The following is a 17,149-nucleotide window of genomic DNA, read 5'->3' as shown; positions in this document are numbered from 1 at the left end:
CCTGCCAAGAAAATTGGATCAGTCCTGCTAGTTTCCCGGGCCCGCTTGGCCCCGCCCCAAGGAACCCCGAGAGTGTTCCAGAGTTCCAGAGTTAGAGAGAGTGCTTGGCGCCGCTGCAGGGAAAGAGGCAGCAGAGTTCTGTCTGGTGATTAGTTTGGTTTAGTTTATGAATCTTGTTCCAGAATAAAGAAATATAGCTTCCCTGCCCAGCCGTATGTCTCTGGTCGTCTCTGTTACCTGCCCGTGAAGCTAGCCCGGCCAGCTAGAGCCTCCGAATTTTAACAACAAAGGTTTTCAGCAATGACCACCAGAGGGGAAGCAGGAAGTCGTGCAAGATTCAAAATAGAAGGAATGCCTTCTCGATTTCACTTTCTGAAACTCACAACTTTCTACGGCCATACCACCCTGAACATGCCTGATCTTGTCTGAAACTCACAACAGGTGGAACCCATAAGAAAGTTCATGGCTCCAATAGCTATTGACAGTTCATCCACAGCCTCCCAGGTGACTCCACATCACCGATGTCATTACTGATCGAGGACCCTGACAATGGCAAGATCTACTGCTCTGCCATCTGAAGAAGCAGTCTACCCATGAAGCTACAAACATTCTTACTTCACAACACAACTTCACATTCTTACCTCTGTCACTCTTATAAATGTCTCCTCCTAGTGGTCAGGGAGGTGGTGCAATGGATACAGCATTGGACTCTCAAGCATGAGGTCTTGAGTTCGATCCCCGGCAGCACATATATCAGAGTGATGCCTGGTTCTTTCTCTCTGCTCCTGTCTTTCTCATCAATAAACAAAATCTTAAAATTAATTACTTAATTAAATAATTAATGTCTCCCCCTATTACCTGAGTTCATTTTTATGGATTTCCACTATTTTTCGTTCCAGCTTCTGTGACTGCTTAGGGAAAATTTCAAATTCACTGATGTAATTCTCAAGATGCTCATCAGGATCGTAATCACCAAGCTCGGCTGAAATCAGTAAAAAAAAAAAAAAAAAGAGAGAGAGAGAGAAGGATTAAAACAAGAGAAGTTGCACAAGAACTAGCCACTGAAAAGAAGAGCCTAGAATAAACTCACCCAACAAAATATATTTTATAATATATAAAATACAAAACCAAAGTCAGAGAGTTTAGAAAGAATCTAACTTAAATCAAGGTATGTGAGTCTGAGCTCTTGCCAACCACAAGGAATCTTGTTTTCTTCTTTATCTATGCAATAATGGAGTTTAAATCACTGTTTCTCTTTGAACGGCTGTTGGTCTTTTGGGGTGGGGGTAAACAATTATTTTTTCATTACTTTACTAGGGAAATAATGATTTATAAGACAGTTGTCTTAATCTCTTATCTTCCCTGATAGGTGTCTGTACACCATTCCCACCACCAACTTAAGTCCTGCTCCCCTGTCCATCGTGCACTGAGTCAGTCCTGAATGCCCTCTCAGCTCCCTCCTGTCCCCTTCCCTCAGGGCCCCCTTCCAGAGCCCTTGGCTTTGCAGCTACAAACAATACCTAGTCCAAGTTTCACCCTGTGTTTTCCTTTTCTGTCCTTGTTACTTAAGTTCCACCTACAAGTGAGGTCATCCAGTATTCATCCTTCTCCTTCTAGCTGATCTCACATAGCACAATTTCTTCATGTTCCATTCAAGATAATTACAAAGGAGATTTGACCATTGCTCATAGCTGAGTAGTATTGCACAACTTTCTTAACCACTTATTTGTCACTGAGCATCTGAGTTGCTTCCAAGTTTGAGCTATTACAAATAGTGCTGATATGACAACAGATCTTGGCTGAGAAAGCTGTCGTATATATACACAATGGAATACAACTCAGCTATTAAAAATGATGATTTCATTTTCTTTTCCTCATGTTAAGTGAGATAGAAAGAGAAGGATGAGTATGGGATGATCTTACTCATAGATAGAAGTTGAAAAACACTACCATGAGGCCAACCTGCCTTGTCTGGGCAGACAACCTCACCAGTGTGTCCTGGAATCCCACCTCCCCAGGGCCTTACCCCACTAGGCGTAAGGTATAAACAGTCTGGTGGTATGGATTGACCTGTCCAGAAAAGAACAAATTAAAGAAGCCAGACCTCTGACCTTCTGCACTCCAAAAAGATCTTTGGTCCATACTCCCAGAGGGATAAAGAATAGGGAACCTTCCAACAGAGGGGTTGGGATATGGAACTCTGGTAGTGGAAACTGTATGAACTGTACCCCTCAACCCACAATATTAGCAACCATTATTAAATCACTAATGATTATTTTTTTAAAGGAGCTGAAAAATAAGAAAACACAAAGCATAACTTGGACTGGGTTTGGGGTATTGAACCAAAGTAAGACTCTGGGGTGGGAGGAGGGCTTTCAGGTCCTGGAACATGATGGTCTAGGAGGACCTAGAGAAGACTGAATTGTTAATGTGGAAACCTGAGAAATGTTACACATGTACAAACTACTGCATTTTATGTTGACTGTAAACCATTAATCCCCCCAATAAAGAAAAAAATAACACTAATGAGCATAGACACATATAGACCTCATCAGATAGGTATTTTTATTTTCTTTGGATAAACCCCTAAGAGAATAATTGCCAGGTCATAGGACAGGCCCTTTTCTAATGTTCTGAGGAATCTCCAGAATATTTTCCACAGGATTTGAATCATTTTGTATTCCAACCAGCAGTGTAAAACTGTTCCTTTTCTCTACATCCTCACTAACACTTGTTGTTTCTGTCCTTTCTAATGTATGACAGTTGTGAAGGGGTATCTCACTGTTGTATTTATTTGTACTTTGTTGATCATCGGTGACTTTGAGCATCTTTTTATATGTATGTTGGCCCTCCAGATCTTTTCTTTGGTGAAAATTCTGTCCAGGTCCTCTATTTATTAATGAGCCTCTCTTTCTTTCTTCTTTTCTTTCTTTCTGATTTTAGTGACTTCTTTATATATTTTGGTTACTAGCCCTCTATCTGGTGTATGTAGAGATCTTCTCCCAGTCTAGGGTGACTTTCTGTTTTTGTAATGCTTCCTTTCTCTACACAGAAACTTTTCAGTTTGAAGTAATCCCATTGGTTTACTTTTACCTTTGTTATCCTTGCTATGGACTGAAGACTTTGAAAATATTACTGAAGCAAGCATTGTAGAGTGTTCTGCCAATATTTTCTTATATGCACTTAATATTGTCTAGTCTAAGGGCCAAGTCTTTGATCCATTTGGAGTTGACTTTTGTACAAGATAACATGTGGTGATTCTGTTTCATTTTTCCGTATGTTTCAACACAACTTTACCAACACCAATTATTTCATTAAAACATTCTCCTCTCTCTATTTAATGTTCTGGGACCACTTGTCATAAATTGTTTATCTATAAGCATGAGGAGCAAGAATTTTTTGTTGTTTCAGATCTTCCGAGAAATAGGCGCTAAATTCTAGTGATGCACCCAAATCACTGTGAAGACCCAAAAATTGCCCTCTTGCAGTATTTACAAAGGGTCCCCAGGATGCCCTCTATAGTTGGAAACCCTTGGCTGCTCCTTTCACAGTTACTTTAAGTGTTCCCTCGTAGTGTCATCCTGCTCTGAGGCTAGTGATAGTATGATTTAGTCAATGAAAATGAAATAAATTGCTCCTTAGATTAAAGAATGTGTCTATAGGTTAGTCTAACAAAGTGAATTAAAATTGCTGTTGGCTTTTAATACAGAATACCTGCAGAGGCTCTTTTGGGTAACAAGGAATGTCTTCACAGCTCTAAGTACCTAAAGGAGACAGCAGATGGTGGATCTAGGATGTGTATGAACCATAGTCAGGAGCAATAAAAGTGATGTCCAGCAGTGAGAAGACATTCTAGTGATTCCACAAGCTTGCTAAGGAAAATAAGCCAGGGGGCCAGGCAGTGGTGCTCCTGGTTAAGTGCAAACATTACAGTGCTCAAGGATCCAGGTTCAAGCCCTGGGTCCCCACTTGCAGGGGGAAGGCTTCAGAAGTGATAAAGCAAGGCTGTAGGTGTCTCTCTCTGTCTCTCTCCCTCTCTAACTCACCTTCCCCCTCAATTTCTCTGCCTCTATCCAATAATATATAAATAAAAATTCTGAAAGAGAGAAAGAAAGGAAATAAAGAAGGAAGGAAGGAAGGAAGGATGGAAGGAAAGAAGGAAGAAAATAAACCAGTAGAGGCAAGCACCTCAGGCAGTAACTATGGTCCACAGTGCGAGTAATTTGCTCCACAAGAGGGAAAAATTGTGTTATAAGTATCTGCTTGAACTTGGACTGGATTTGGTGACTTGCACCAAAGAAAAGGACTCTGGGTTGGGGGAGAAGGTGATGTTCCAGTCCTAGAACATCATGGTGGAGAAGGACTTAGGTGGAGGGGTGGGAGTGTTATGTGGAAAACTGAGAAATGTTACACATGTACCAGTTACTGTATTTTACTGTCAACTGTAAACCATTATCCCTTTAATAAATTAAAAACATAAATAATAAAAAGAATCAAAACAGTTCCTAAGGCAATAAAGTTAGAAATTTCCAACTAGAAAACTAAAAAAAAATCTTAAAAATTCAGATTCAAGCCTTTGTACATCATCTATGAGGACTGGAATAAACTTTCAATGTTGATATTTTGACATCCTCCAATAAATTACAAATGTTCTTAATGACAAAAAAAAGAAGAGCAACCTGCTCACCAAACATTCTGATGTAGAAGAAAATCAATATGACTGAACACACATGCAAAATGACACCCAGCTCTGTAATCTGATCTACTGTCTACTGTTGAATCATCTTATGACTGTAAAAGGACAAAACTGGGAGGGAATCAAAGCTCTTTAAGATATCTTAATAGAATTCCAATTACAGCGTTCTTAAAGCATGCTAAAATGTATGCCTCCTGAGGAAGGGCTTTTTAAAGTAACCCCCCCCCCCCCCAGCCATTAAGCATGAGTGAGGGTTGATTCACTCATATAAAAATTAAAATATTTTTGTTCATTAAAGGATATCAGGGGCCAGGTGGTGGTACACCTGGTTGAGTGCACTTGTTACAAAGTACAAGGACCTGGGTCCAAGCTTCTGGATCCTATCTGTAGAGGAGAAGTTTTGCGCATGGTAAAGCAGTGCTGCTTTCTGTCTCTCTTCCTTTCTATCTTCCCCTCCCCCCTCAACTTCTGGCTATCTCTATCCAATAAATAAAGAATATATATATATATATATATATATATATATATATATATATATATATATATATATATATGGTGGCCAAGTGGTGGCACACCTGGGTTGAACGCACATGTTGCAATGCACAAAGACCCAGGTTCAAGCCCCTGGTCCCTACCTGCAGGAGGGAAGCTTCACAAGTGGTGAAGCAGTGCTGTAGGTAGGTATCTCTCTGTCTCTTTTCCTCTCCATCTTCCCCTCCACTTTCAATATCTGGCTGTCTCTATCAAATAAGTAAAGATAATAAAAATTTAAAAAAAAACAAGACCAACAAAGGATATCATAATCAAAGTAATAGATGCCAAGTGAAAGGATAGACTGTCATGGTCTAGTATCTAGAGTTAAGAATAAATTCCCCAGTTCGAGCCTCGTGCTCCCCACCTGCAGGGGAGGTCACTTCATAAGTGGTGAGGCAGATCTGCAGGTGTCTAACTTTATCTCCCCCTCTCTGTCTTCCCTGCCTCTCTCCATTTCTCTCTGTCCTATCCAACAACAATGACATCAATAACAACAATAACCATAATAACAACAACAAGAGCAACAAGGGCAACAAAAATGGGGGGCAGTGGCCTCCAGGAGCAGTGGATTCACAGTGCCAGCACCGAGCCCCAGCAATAACCCTGGAGGCAAAAAAAAAAAAAAAAAGAATAAATTTCTTGATGAGCAGGACAGCCCACAGGAAAATGATAATGGACAGGTAGTCTAATAAACAGAAACACCCAAAGGTCTGGTGTGTGGAGAGATGCTCACACTCGACAGGACTTAGAGCTATACAGACCACAACAGTTTGTAAAGGCATCACCTTCAAAATTTACACCTACAAAATTACCAAGATCGTTAAGAAGTCAGATGAGTCTATGTGTTGGCAGAAACTAGGAAACACTATGTGCTTCTGGAAGATTCTAGATACATGTGACTCTCCCAGAGAGAGATCAGGGGACTTCGTCAAGGGCCAGGGAGATGCCCAATGTGCTAGAGCACAGGTCTTAGGTACCTGAGGCCCCAGAGGTCCCAAGTTCAATCTCTGGCATCACCATATGCCACAGCAGAGCTATGCTCTGATCTCTCTGTCTCATAAAAATAAATGAATGAATCTCTTAAAAAGAGAACATTACAACCTAGCAATCCCCAATTGGACAAATATTCCAAACATTTTGAATGCAAATGGAAGAGAAAAAACTAGTATATTCACAGGATTTTTGGAATATAACTAAAATAGGACTACTAACTATCTACAAAACAGAGACCCCAACTCTTCATATGAACTATTCCAGCTTTTAGGTTCATGATTAGTCAACAGTTTGTTTGGCTTTATATGTTAACTCTCTTTTCAGCCACCAGATTCCAGATGCTAACGTGATGCCAACCAGACTTCCTGGGCAGAGGACACCACCAATGTGTCCTGGAGCTCTGATTCCCCAGATCCCTGCCTCACTAGGGAAAGAGAGAGACAGGCTGGGAGTATGGATCGGCCTGTCAACACCCATGTTCAGCGGGGAAGCAATTATAGAAGCCAGACCTCCCACCTTCTGCACCCCATAATGACCCTGCATCCATACTCCTAGAGGGATAAAGAATAGGAAAGCTATCAGAAGAGGGGGTGGGATACAGAGCTCTGGTGGTAGGAATTGTATGGAGTTGTGCCCCTCTTATCCTATGGTTTTTGTCAGTGTTTCCTTTTTATAAATAAAAATTAAAAAAAAAACAACAAGCATATTGAGGCAACTTGTTTATTCATTCTTGGTGGGAGCAAAGTATAGGGGATGCACCCTCCTCATGCATAAAAGACCACCAATATAGTACTGGGACCTCTTCATTGTGAATGTCAGCTTGCCTGATGGCTGGTGAGGGAGAACAATATCTGTGGAGGACACTTTCCTTCCCAGAAAAAAACTATGAGGTATAGTGAGGACTTGGACTGTTCAAATATAGTCAAAAGAAACGTCATGTCCCTTAAAGCCTGTCTTCAATCCTGACTTCACCTTAAACAAAAAAGAAGCTTCCATAGGATTCGAGACTTCTAGCTACTCCGATTTTGTTTTTCACACCAGGCAGGGCTGAGTAAGCAGTCTGCAGTTTTCTCCTAAACGTGACTTTGAGGTTAGAGTTATAACAAGTGGCACACAACATGTTGGTTCTTTCATGATTTGAAACAAGACCTAGAACTGACCTAGGAGGAATTACCTGTCAGAAAGGGTTAGTAAGGTGGCTCAGTGGTAGAGCAAGGACCCAAATTCAAACCTGTAGGGAGGAAGCTTTGGGAGTGCTAATACAGTGCTGCTGGTGTCTCTTTCTCTCTCAACTTCTCGCCTACCAAATATAAAGAAAGAAGAGGTAAGGGGGAGAAAATGGACACTGGAGATGATGGATTTGTCATGCTGGTGCTGAGTCTTAGTGATAACCCTGGTGGCTAAAGAAAGTGAGAGGCTTGGGGGCTGGGTGGCATTGCATCTGGTTAAGCCCATATATGACCATGCGCAAGGACCTAGGTTCAAGCCTGCTCCCCGCCTGCAGAGGGGAAGCTTCTTGAGTGGTGAAGCAGGTGTATAGATGTCTATCTTAACCACTATACTATCTCTCCAGTCTTGATTGCCTGGCTTGCTTTTTTATAATGCACACCAAAATATACAGAAATTTAAAACATGTTCCCTCAAAGAGCATTAGCAGGTTTGAACCTGGACACACTCAAAATGGAGGCAGCTTTGGTGCTGTGATGTCTTACCCCCTCAACCCCCCTACCTGAAAAAAGTTGACCCAGAGTGGGTAGGTTCTAGAAATAACAAGAAGAGCATTAGCAAATAAGAAGTCAATTAAAGGTCACAAGACCTTTCTCTTTCATTTTCTTCCTTTCTTTCCTTCCTTCTTTCTTTCCTTCCTTCTGTCCTTCCTTCCTTTTATCTTCAACCAGAGAACTGCTCAGCTCTGGTTTCATGCCTCAAGCCTTGGGCATGGCAGTCTTCACATAACCACTATGCTATCTCCCCAGCCTGGCTTCCCAATTTCTAATCATTTAGTCCACAATCCCTGTTACTCTCTGTAAGAATAAGATTGTTTTTAAGTTCAAATTGCTTAAGTGGAAGAAATAATGGCTGATAAGACAGCTGTTACCTAATTGTAGTTCCCTCTCTCCCCATGATAAGTGTCTGCGCCATCAAAAGAACAGATTTTATCTGCATACGTAAAATACCTCTAGAACCTCAGAGTTGCCACCATAACCACAGCACTTTTTAAATACAGCTTTTAACTGGTGGTGCTACAAATGGCCCTGGACAAGGATTCACTTAAGAACTAAAAGGCTTTTCTGAGCTTGGCTCATTCATTGCAAAGCCTGCTTTCTCCACAGCATCAGTGTCTGCAGTGATAACAGCGAGGGCAGTGCAATGGGGGCCCTGGTCTTCGGGATCCTTCATCTTGTGGCTTCATTTCCACAATGGGAAGACAGGTTTTCCCATTACACACTCATATTGAGCATGTGTGTGGAGGACTAGCCATGATTCATCAGTACTGGGATGCACTCTGAACCCTCTTGTACTCCTCTGAGGCTTGGAGGCATACTGATTCCCTCTGCCCTGCCTCTGTACTGAGGCAGCCAGTACAGAGAAGAAAAACTCTGGGGGCTCTACTCCTATGCCTCTTACCCCAGAGTAAGGCTCTGGTTCTCTGTTCCTGTCTCTCTCTCTCTCTCTTCTTGCCTCCCTCATCAAGTAAATAAACACATCTTTAAAAATATACTGAGGGGGTCGGGCGGTGGCGCAGTGGGTTAAGCGCATGTGGCGCAAAGCGCAGGGACCGGCGTAAGGATCCCGGTTCGAGCCCCCGGCTCCCCACCTGCAGAGGAATCTCTTCACAGGCGGTGAAGCAGGTCTGCAGGTGTCTATCTTTCTCTCCCCTTCTCTGTCTTCCCCTCCTCTCTCCATTTCTCTCTGTCCTATCCAACAACGAATTGCGTCAACAAGGGCAATAATAATAACCACAACGAAGCTACAACAAGGGCAACAAAAGGGGAAAAAAAAAAACGGCCTCCAGGAGTGGTGGATTCATGGTGCAGGCACCGAGCCCAGCAATAACCCTGGAGGAGGAAAAAAATATATATATATACTGAGCAGCCATCGGGTTCCAGATGCTAACATGATGCCAACCAGACCTCCCTGAGCAGACGACCCCACCAATGTGTCCTGGAGCCCTGCTTCCCCAGAGTCCCGCCCCACTAGGGTAAGAGAGAGACAGGCTGGGAGTATGGATCGGCCTGTCAATGCCCATGTTCAGTGGGAAAGCAATTACAGAAGCCAGACCTCCCACCTTCTGCACCCCATAATGACCCTGGATCCATAATCCCAGAGGGATAAAGAATAGGAAAGCTATCAGGGGAGGGAAAGGGATACAGAGTCCTGGTGGTGGGAATTTTATGGAGTCATACCCCTCTTATCCTATGGTTTTGTCAGTGTTTCCTTTTTATAAATAAAAATTTTTTTAAAAAATATCCTGTACATATTTGTAAATAAACAAAATGATGATTATTCTAAGTTTGTTAGTATCAGGGATGCCTGTTCATGTGTGTGTGTGTGTGTACATGCGCGCCTATTTTTATTGAAATTATATTGGGGGGTTGGACTGTGGCCCACCTGGTTGAGCACACACCTTACAGTACCCAAGGACTGTTCAAGCTTCCAGTCCCCACTTACAAGGGGGAAACTGCAAATGTCAAATGTCTTTCTTTCTTCTTTTTCTTTTCTTTTTTTTTTTCTTTTTTAATTTCTTTCTTTATTGGGGAATTAATGTTTTACATTCAACAGTAAATACAATAGTTTGTACATGCATAACATTCTTTTTTTTTTTTGCCTCCAGGGTTATTGCTGGGGCTTGGTGCCAGCACTATGAATCCACTGCTCCTGGAGGCTATTTTTCCCATTTTGTTGCCCTTATTGTGGTTGTTATTGTGGTTATAGCTGTTGTTGTTGATGGGTAGACAGAGAGAGATCAAGGGAGGAGGGGAAGACAGAGATAAGGAGAGAAAGATAGACACCTGCAGACCTGCTTCACCGCTTCTGAAGCAACGCCCTTGCAAGTGGGGAGCCGGGGGCTCAAACCGGGATCCTTACACAGGTCCTTGCGCTTTGTACCACGTGCTCTTAACCCGCTGCGCTATTGCCCAGCCCCCAAATGTCTCTTTCTCTCTCCCTCTCTAATGCCTCTTCTATATCTATTTCTCTCTGTCTCTTTGCAATTAATTGAAAAATATTCTTCAAAAAATCTTTTTAAAATGATTATATTTTGTCTATATTAAGCTTTATCTGTAATGAAAGTCCTTTAGAAAACTTTGTAATGTTGTATTGATCTTATAGTACTGGGATAAGTCACATGTTCTTTCTCTTAGTAAATCAATTAATTTGACATCTATATTCTGAGGTAAGATCTATATGAAGTTCTGTTTTCTATTTCATCTTTTCTTTTTCTGTTCTATTTCATCTTTTTTTCTATCATTTTATTGGGGGGTTAATGGTTTATAGTACAGTTGTTGAGGCACAGGTACAATTTCTCATCTCCCTGTGCAGGTATCTAGTATCAGGCTTACAGCTGGGGATGGGTGCTTGCAAGAAGGATGAGAAGGCAGCCCTTGAGGCCCCTATTTCTCTGGAGGGACTATTTCCCATCATGGTAGCTCTGTGGCTCTGACCTCCCTAAACCTGAACTTTCCAAGGGTTTGCAAAGCCCCCTGCAATCTACTCCCCAGCACCAGGTAGCTGCCAGGGGGAAGGGAAGCAACACAGGCACACGCTTCAGGATTCTCAAAAATTGCAACCCTTTGGAAACAGGGCTGGGGAATCCCAGGGGACAGTGGTACAGGGCAGTGTAGCTGCAGAGGAACAGTGGGCTTCTCTCCTAAACAATAATGCAGCAGGGGACTGCGAAAGGCAGATGACTGTCACCTCTGGTCCACTTCATGATTCAAATCCAACATAAGGGTGGCATGTTTATTTAGCCATCGGCTATGATATCTCTAGCTGTTTCTCTCACTCACTCCCTTTCTCTCCTCTCTCCTCTTACCTCACCTTCTTGACATGTCTTTTCTCTCATAAACTAGGCACTAGCATCCATGCTACAAAAGGCTGGATCACCCAGTCTCCTCAAATAGGGCCTGGGGACTAGGACACCTACATCAGCTTTCACTGGGGGTTGTCCCTGTCCCTTTATCCCTTCAGCAATGTGCTGCCTGGGCCTCTTGGGGCCACCTGTCCTCAAACCATTGTTTTCTTTATGAACTAGAATATGGGGGCCAGGAGGCAGCACATCTGGTAGGGTGTACATCATATAACACACAAAGACCTGGGCACAGGCCACTGGTTCCCCCCTCTGGTGGGGAAGCTTCAGGAGCAGTGAAGCAGGTTAGCAGGTGCCTCTCTCTTTCTTGCTCCCTCTCTATCTCCCACTCCCCCTTTAATGTTGGTATGCTTCTAAATTCTGCTTATAAGACCCCTTCTGTTACATTGCTTGAGGCTGTGGTCTATTTACATAATCATTGTTTTCATTGGTTTATTTTCCTTCTCCCCACCCCCTATCCTATGTACTTCCTCTTCCTGACACTTCCGCCTCAGGAGATATATAGGACAGAATTGTAATTAGAGATTAGATTGTTGAACTGCATCCCCACTCGTCAATAAAGATTGAACTGCATTCCCAGCTCAGCCATGAGTCCCTGGTCGTCTCTCTACCGCGCGCAAAGCTAGCCCGGCACTTTAATATCTCTGTCTCTACCCAAAATAAATATAAAAATGTTGATTTTCATATTTGTGGTTTAGATAAGGGAATTTTTGTTTGGTGACAGAATAATTATATATATATATATATTTGTATTATATTATTCATATATATATATATATATATATATATATATATAATGAATTAGAACATGAAGAAACCAACACCAAGTCAAAGGTACTGTCTCCTACCACCCCAAAAGCAAGCCTTAGGAGTCATCTCCCCAGTCCTTTCACACAGGGGGAAAAGTGAAGCTTAAATCAGAGTATAGAAGAGTCAGGGAATCAGAGGAACAGTTCAGGCAGAGATATGGCACACTGGGAGCCTCTGGGAACTAGAAAAGTTGGCTGATCATACCCAGGGAGTGATCTCTCTAGAGTTGTTTCTTCTTCTCTATCTCTTCCTCCTCCTCCTTCAGAATTTATATATTACTTATGTGAGAGAGACAAATAGTTGCACAGAAGATGGAAAAAGAAAAGCAAGAGCATCAGTCTGGCACTTGCAGAGCTGGGTATCAAACCATGAGCCCTTGATATGAAAGGCCAGCACCCTACCACTTGAGCTACCTCCTCAGCAGCATCCAGAGTTTCTTCTAAAACTATATATTACAGTCTCTAGAGAGACAGCCAGTTAAACCACAAGGTCTTGAGGACCCTTTGTGTTACAACCAGCTCTTATCAGGACCCCACTGACATGGGATGGAAGATGAGATGGGGCTCAGTGGCTAAGTGGCCAGTCTTGTGGGCAGCATAAACACTGGTGGAGGAGCAGCGTAGAAGGAGGTGTTGGAGGTGGGAGGCCACACTTACCTTGCACAATACAGGCACCTAGGTAGGCTGCATCCGAAAAGGAGCAGAGCAGCCGGCCGTGGAAAATATCCCTTTTAATCTGCAGGTACAACAGGTACCTGCAACACAAAAGGAGAAAGAGTTGCCCTAAGCACTGGCAGGATTTTAGAAGGATCATTCATGCTCTATCCAATTGGATCACCAGAACCCTGTCCAGCTATGGGGTGGAGACATGTGAAACCTCTCAGAGGACAAGAGGGACCATCTGAATGCAAACATCTAAGCATCTGTGGTAGTATCTGTAGCTAAACACAGACTATTTTTTCCATTTCCAAAGAGACATATGGAGAACCAGGGAGAGCCACAGGGCCCAGCAGCCCCTGATCCTGGCAGGAACTCCCACACAAAGCCAACATCAACTTCCCATATACCTCAGGCCCATGCTACCCCAGTTCAGTGTGAAACAGAGAATCAGGGATGGGTTCAAGCCATGGATGGAGGCCAGTCTTGGGAACAGAGGGATGTGATAGCCAATGTCAGAGAAGTGGGCATAAGCCAGAACCTACTCAACTTCTTCACAACTAGAGTTGGCTAGTTGGCAGAATCACATACTGCACAGCCAGGTGGTTCAATGAGGAAAACAGGCCAGTGAAGGGGACTCAGGGAAGCAGGATGGAGAACAGTGGTTTATCCAGTACCTGAGGGTCCAGGGTTCATGTCCCTGTTCAGGCGCCAGATGCCGGGAGAGCCTGAGGGTGCTTCTTCCTGAGCTAGTGCTCTCTGGGTTGAAGAGAACTCAACTGGAGCTGATCTAGGCTGCTGCGTGGGAGAGGGATCAGGAACTCGTGCTGCACTAACTTTGCAGGAGATACACTCTGGAACTCTCGGAGCCGGAAAGCAATTTCCAAGTGTCTTTAATCAGAAGAGCAGCTGTTTTTATACTCTCCAAGTAGGGTGGAAACAGGATGTGACATAGAGAGGGTGGAGCGAAAAGTGACTGGTGGAAATCAGGGTGTGACAAGGAGAGGATCAGAGTGTGACAAGGAGAGGGGGTGGAGCAGGTGAGAATTCTACCACTAAACTACCAATGCCCTGGAGGGAGTGTGGTGCTTTATGTAAATGTAAAAGTGATTTATGTAAATAGACCAAAGCTTTGAATGGGAACAAATCAATCCCTATATAGGCATATGGTTAAGCAGAAGCCAGGGGGAGCTGGCATACTACCCAACACACCAAGTTGCAGATGCTACCACAATGCCAACCTGACTTTCCTCGGACAGAGGACCTCACCAATGTACCCTGGAACCCCACCTCTCCAGAGCCCTGTCCCTCTAAGGAAAGATAGGGACAGGCTGAGAGCGTGGATTGACCTGCTAATGTTCATGTTCAGTGGAGAAGCAATTACAGATGCCAGACCTTCCACCTTCTGTACCCCATAATGATCCTGGGTCCATGCTCCCAGAGGGATAAAAAATAGGAAAGCTTTCAAGGGAGTCGATGGGATGTGGAATTCTGGTGGTGGAAATTGTGTGGAATTGTATCCCTCTTATCCTGTGGCCTTGTTGATATTCTTTATTTTATAAATAATTTTTTTTAAAAAAAAGAAAAGAAATAGGCAGTGAGAGAGGATGATTAATGTGTCAATTTCACACAGATTTTTACCAAGCCCAGGGTGCTGAAAGGCCCCATTTCTGGTTGCTGGTTTACTGAAAGCACATAGGCACAATGAATGGGGTTCAAGGGTCCACTGGTGTTTTCATTAAACAAATCTTCATCTTGCCTAATATATACAGTGTCCTGTGGCAGGCATGAAGGACACACGGTGTACTCAAATGACACTCTCTGTCCCTGGTTTTCTTTTCTTTTTTTTTTTAATTTTTTAATATTTATTTATTTTCCCTTTTTGTTGCCCTTGTTGTTTTTCATTGTTGTTGTAGTTATTGTTGTTGATGTTGTCGTTGTTAGATAGGACAGAGAGAAATGGAGAGAGGAGGGGGAAGACAGAGAGGAGGAGAGAAAGACAGACACCTGAAGACCTGCTTCACCATCTGTAAAGCAACTCCCCTACAGGTGGGGAGCCGGGGGCTCGAACCGGGATACTTACACAGGTCCTTGTGCTTTGTGCCACATGTGCTTAACCCGCTGTGCTACAGCCCAACTCCCTGTCCCTGGTTTTCTATGGAAATATTTTCAGGATATAAAAACAGTTCTTAATCAATTTTTAAAGGAACTTGTTCCATGTGGTAGGTAAATTATGCACTCTTGGGGACCTTGTGATTCATAATGCCTGTTACTTAAAGATATGTGCCCCATTTCTCTGATTATTATTTTTAGTTTTTTTAATATTTATTTATTCCCTTTTGTTGACCTTGTTTTATTGTTGCAGTTATTATTATTGTTGTTATTGATGTCGTTGTTGGATAGGACAGAGAGAAATGGAGAGAGGAGGGGAAGACAGAGGGGGCAGAGAAAGATAGACACCTGCAGACCTGCTTCACCACTTGTGAGGCAACTCCCCTGCAGGTAGGGAGCCGGGGGCTCAAACCGGGATCCTTATGCCAGTATTTGCGCTTTGCACCACGTGCGCTTAACCCACTGCGCTACAGCCCGACTCCCCATTTCTCTGATTATTAAGAACCATGTATTAGAAGCAGTCATGTCAGATATTCTTTGCTTTCCAGGGATGTTTGGCCAACATCAGGGTAAACACAGATAAAGGTCAAAAGGCCCTCTAGGCAACAGAAGCCTTCTCTGTTATTATGCCTACATCCTTGGTGTAAGGCTAGGAGTTGCAGATTTAACACAGAATTTGATGCAAATATTAAAAATGAAGATAACAAGTCTGATATTGAATGGTTTTCATACTAGGAGAGAGATTACTCAAATATGCATTCCCCTAAAATGTTTATGTATTCCTCTAAGATGTCTGTGTACTTCCCTAAAATGTTTATATGTGACATAGCTGTGTGCACATACACTTAATAAAAAGACAGATGGGGAGGTCTGCACACCCAATACTCAGTGAAACCCGATCTCAAAGATAGACTGGTATCTGCCACTCTGGACTCCTCTTTTACTTGGCAACGGTGTTTGAAGTAATTCTTTCTATCTGGGATTCACATAGGAAACCCTGGATCCCAGCAATGCACATTCTAGGTAATAGGTGTGTGTGTGTGTGTGTGTATGTGTGTGTGTGTGTGTGTGTGTGTGTGTGTGTGTGTGTGTGTGTGTGTGTGTGTGTGTGTGTGTGTATTATACCAGAATGACTCCCTACACTGGCACAGCATCTTTCACACTTAAATCAGCAAGTGGATCTCCTGGCAACCTTGTGAGCATGTGGCTTTGGGCTCAGTAGCTCTAGGTGGGGTAGAAGAGCCCACATTGCTAGTGAACCCATAGCAGTGTTGTGCTAAAGGTCCACAGATAACACACTTGAGTATTAAGTCTCTAAGTCAGCAGTCCTCAGCCCTGACTGCACATTAGAACAATCTTGGGGAGATTTTGAGAAATGCTAGTGGTGTGAACCCTACCCCAGACTCAGTAAAATCTTAACACAGATCCTCACAAAGACATATCTAAAAATATTCCTGGAAACAACATTTATAATAGTGACAAAGTGAAAATGATTCAAGTGTTCATCAACTCATGAAAGGTTAAAAGGAAGTGGCTTACCCATCCGATGGAATATTATTTGATCATAGAAAGAAATGAAGTAATGGTACATGCAATAGCATGTGTGAACCTTGAGAGCAGGATGCAAAGTAAAAAGAGGCTGACTACAAAATACTATAGGTTTTATCATTCCATTCATGTCCAATGTCAAAAAAAAGGCATTATCTACAGGGAAAGTGTAGATGAGTAGCTGCCAAGAACTGGGGAGAAGGAGAAATAATGCTTTGTCTCTGGGTTACCTACTGGCAATTAGAATGTTCTGAAATGAGATTATGGTGATGGTAACACAATTTTACAAATATGCCAATACACCCACTGAACTGGATACTAGAATGCCTGTCCAAAGATACTAGTAGTTTTGAAAGTCCAAATAGCTTTGGAGCAATAGAGGATGCTTTAAAATTACTGGGTATTGGGGGCCGGGTGGTGGTATACCTGGTTGAGCGTACATATTACGGTGCACAAGGACCCAGGTTCGAGCACCCGGTCCCCACCTGCAGGGAGAAAGCTTTGCTAGTGGAGAAGCAGTGCTGCAGGTGTCTCTCTATCTCCCTTCCTCCTCTCAATCTCTGGCTGTCTCTATCCAATAAATAAAGATAATAAAAAAAAATTTTTTTAATTACTGGGTACATTTGTGAAAACACAGATTCCTGGGCTCCATTCCAGATGTGGGGCTACAGGCCAAGTTCCTAAGTGGCAGTGATGCTAGTACTGCTGCTA

General features: G+C 42.9%; 1 protein-coding gene across 7 annotated transcripts in view; it reads right to left on the bottom strand.

Annotated features, from left to right (window-relative positions):
• FRMD3 (FERM domain containing 3) overlaps nucleotides 1-17,149 on the bottom strand; it is a 358,746-nt gene that overhangs the window by 99,749 nt on the left and 241,848 nt on the right. For all 7 annotated transcript variants that reach the window (XM_060199507.1, XM_060199503.1, XM_060199504.1 and 4 more), the window contains 2 exons: nucleotides 12,779-12,876; nucleotides 859-982 (listed from right to left, as the gene is read on the bottom strand). In XM_060199507.1, coding sequence (XP_060055490.1) covers nucleotides 859-982; nucleotides 12,779-12,876 — 222 coding nt within the window. The remainder of the gene's footprint in view (nucleotides 1-858; nucleotides 983-12,778; nucleotides 12,877-17,149) is intronic.

Source organism: Erinaceus europaeus, chromosome 10 (genome assembly GCF_950295315.1).
Source record: "Erinaceus europaeus chromosome 10, mEriEur2.1, whole genome shotgun sequence".
In the NCBI taxonomy this organism is placed as follows: domain Eukaryota; kingdom Metazoa; phylum Chordata; class Mammalia; order Eulipotyphla; family Erinaceidae; genus Erinaceus; species Erinaceus europaeus.
Note: the sequence above shows the minus strand (reverse complement) of the source record. Positions and strands in the feature narration are given on the sequence as shown.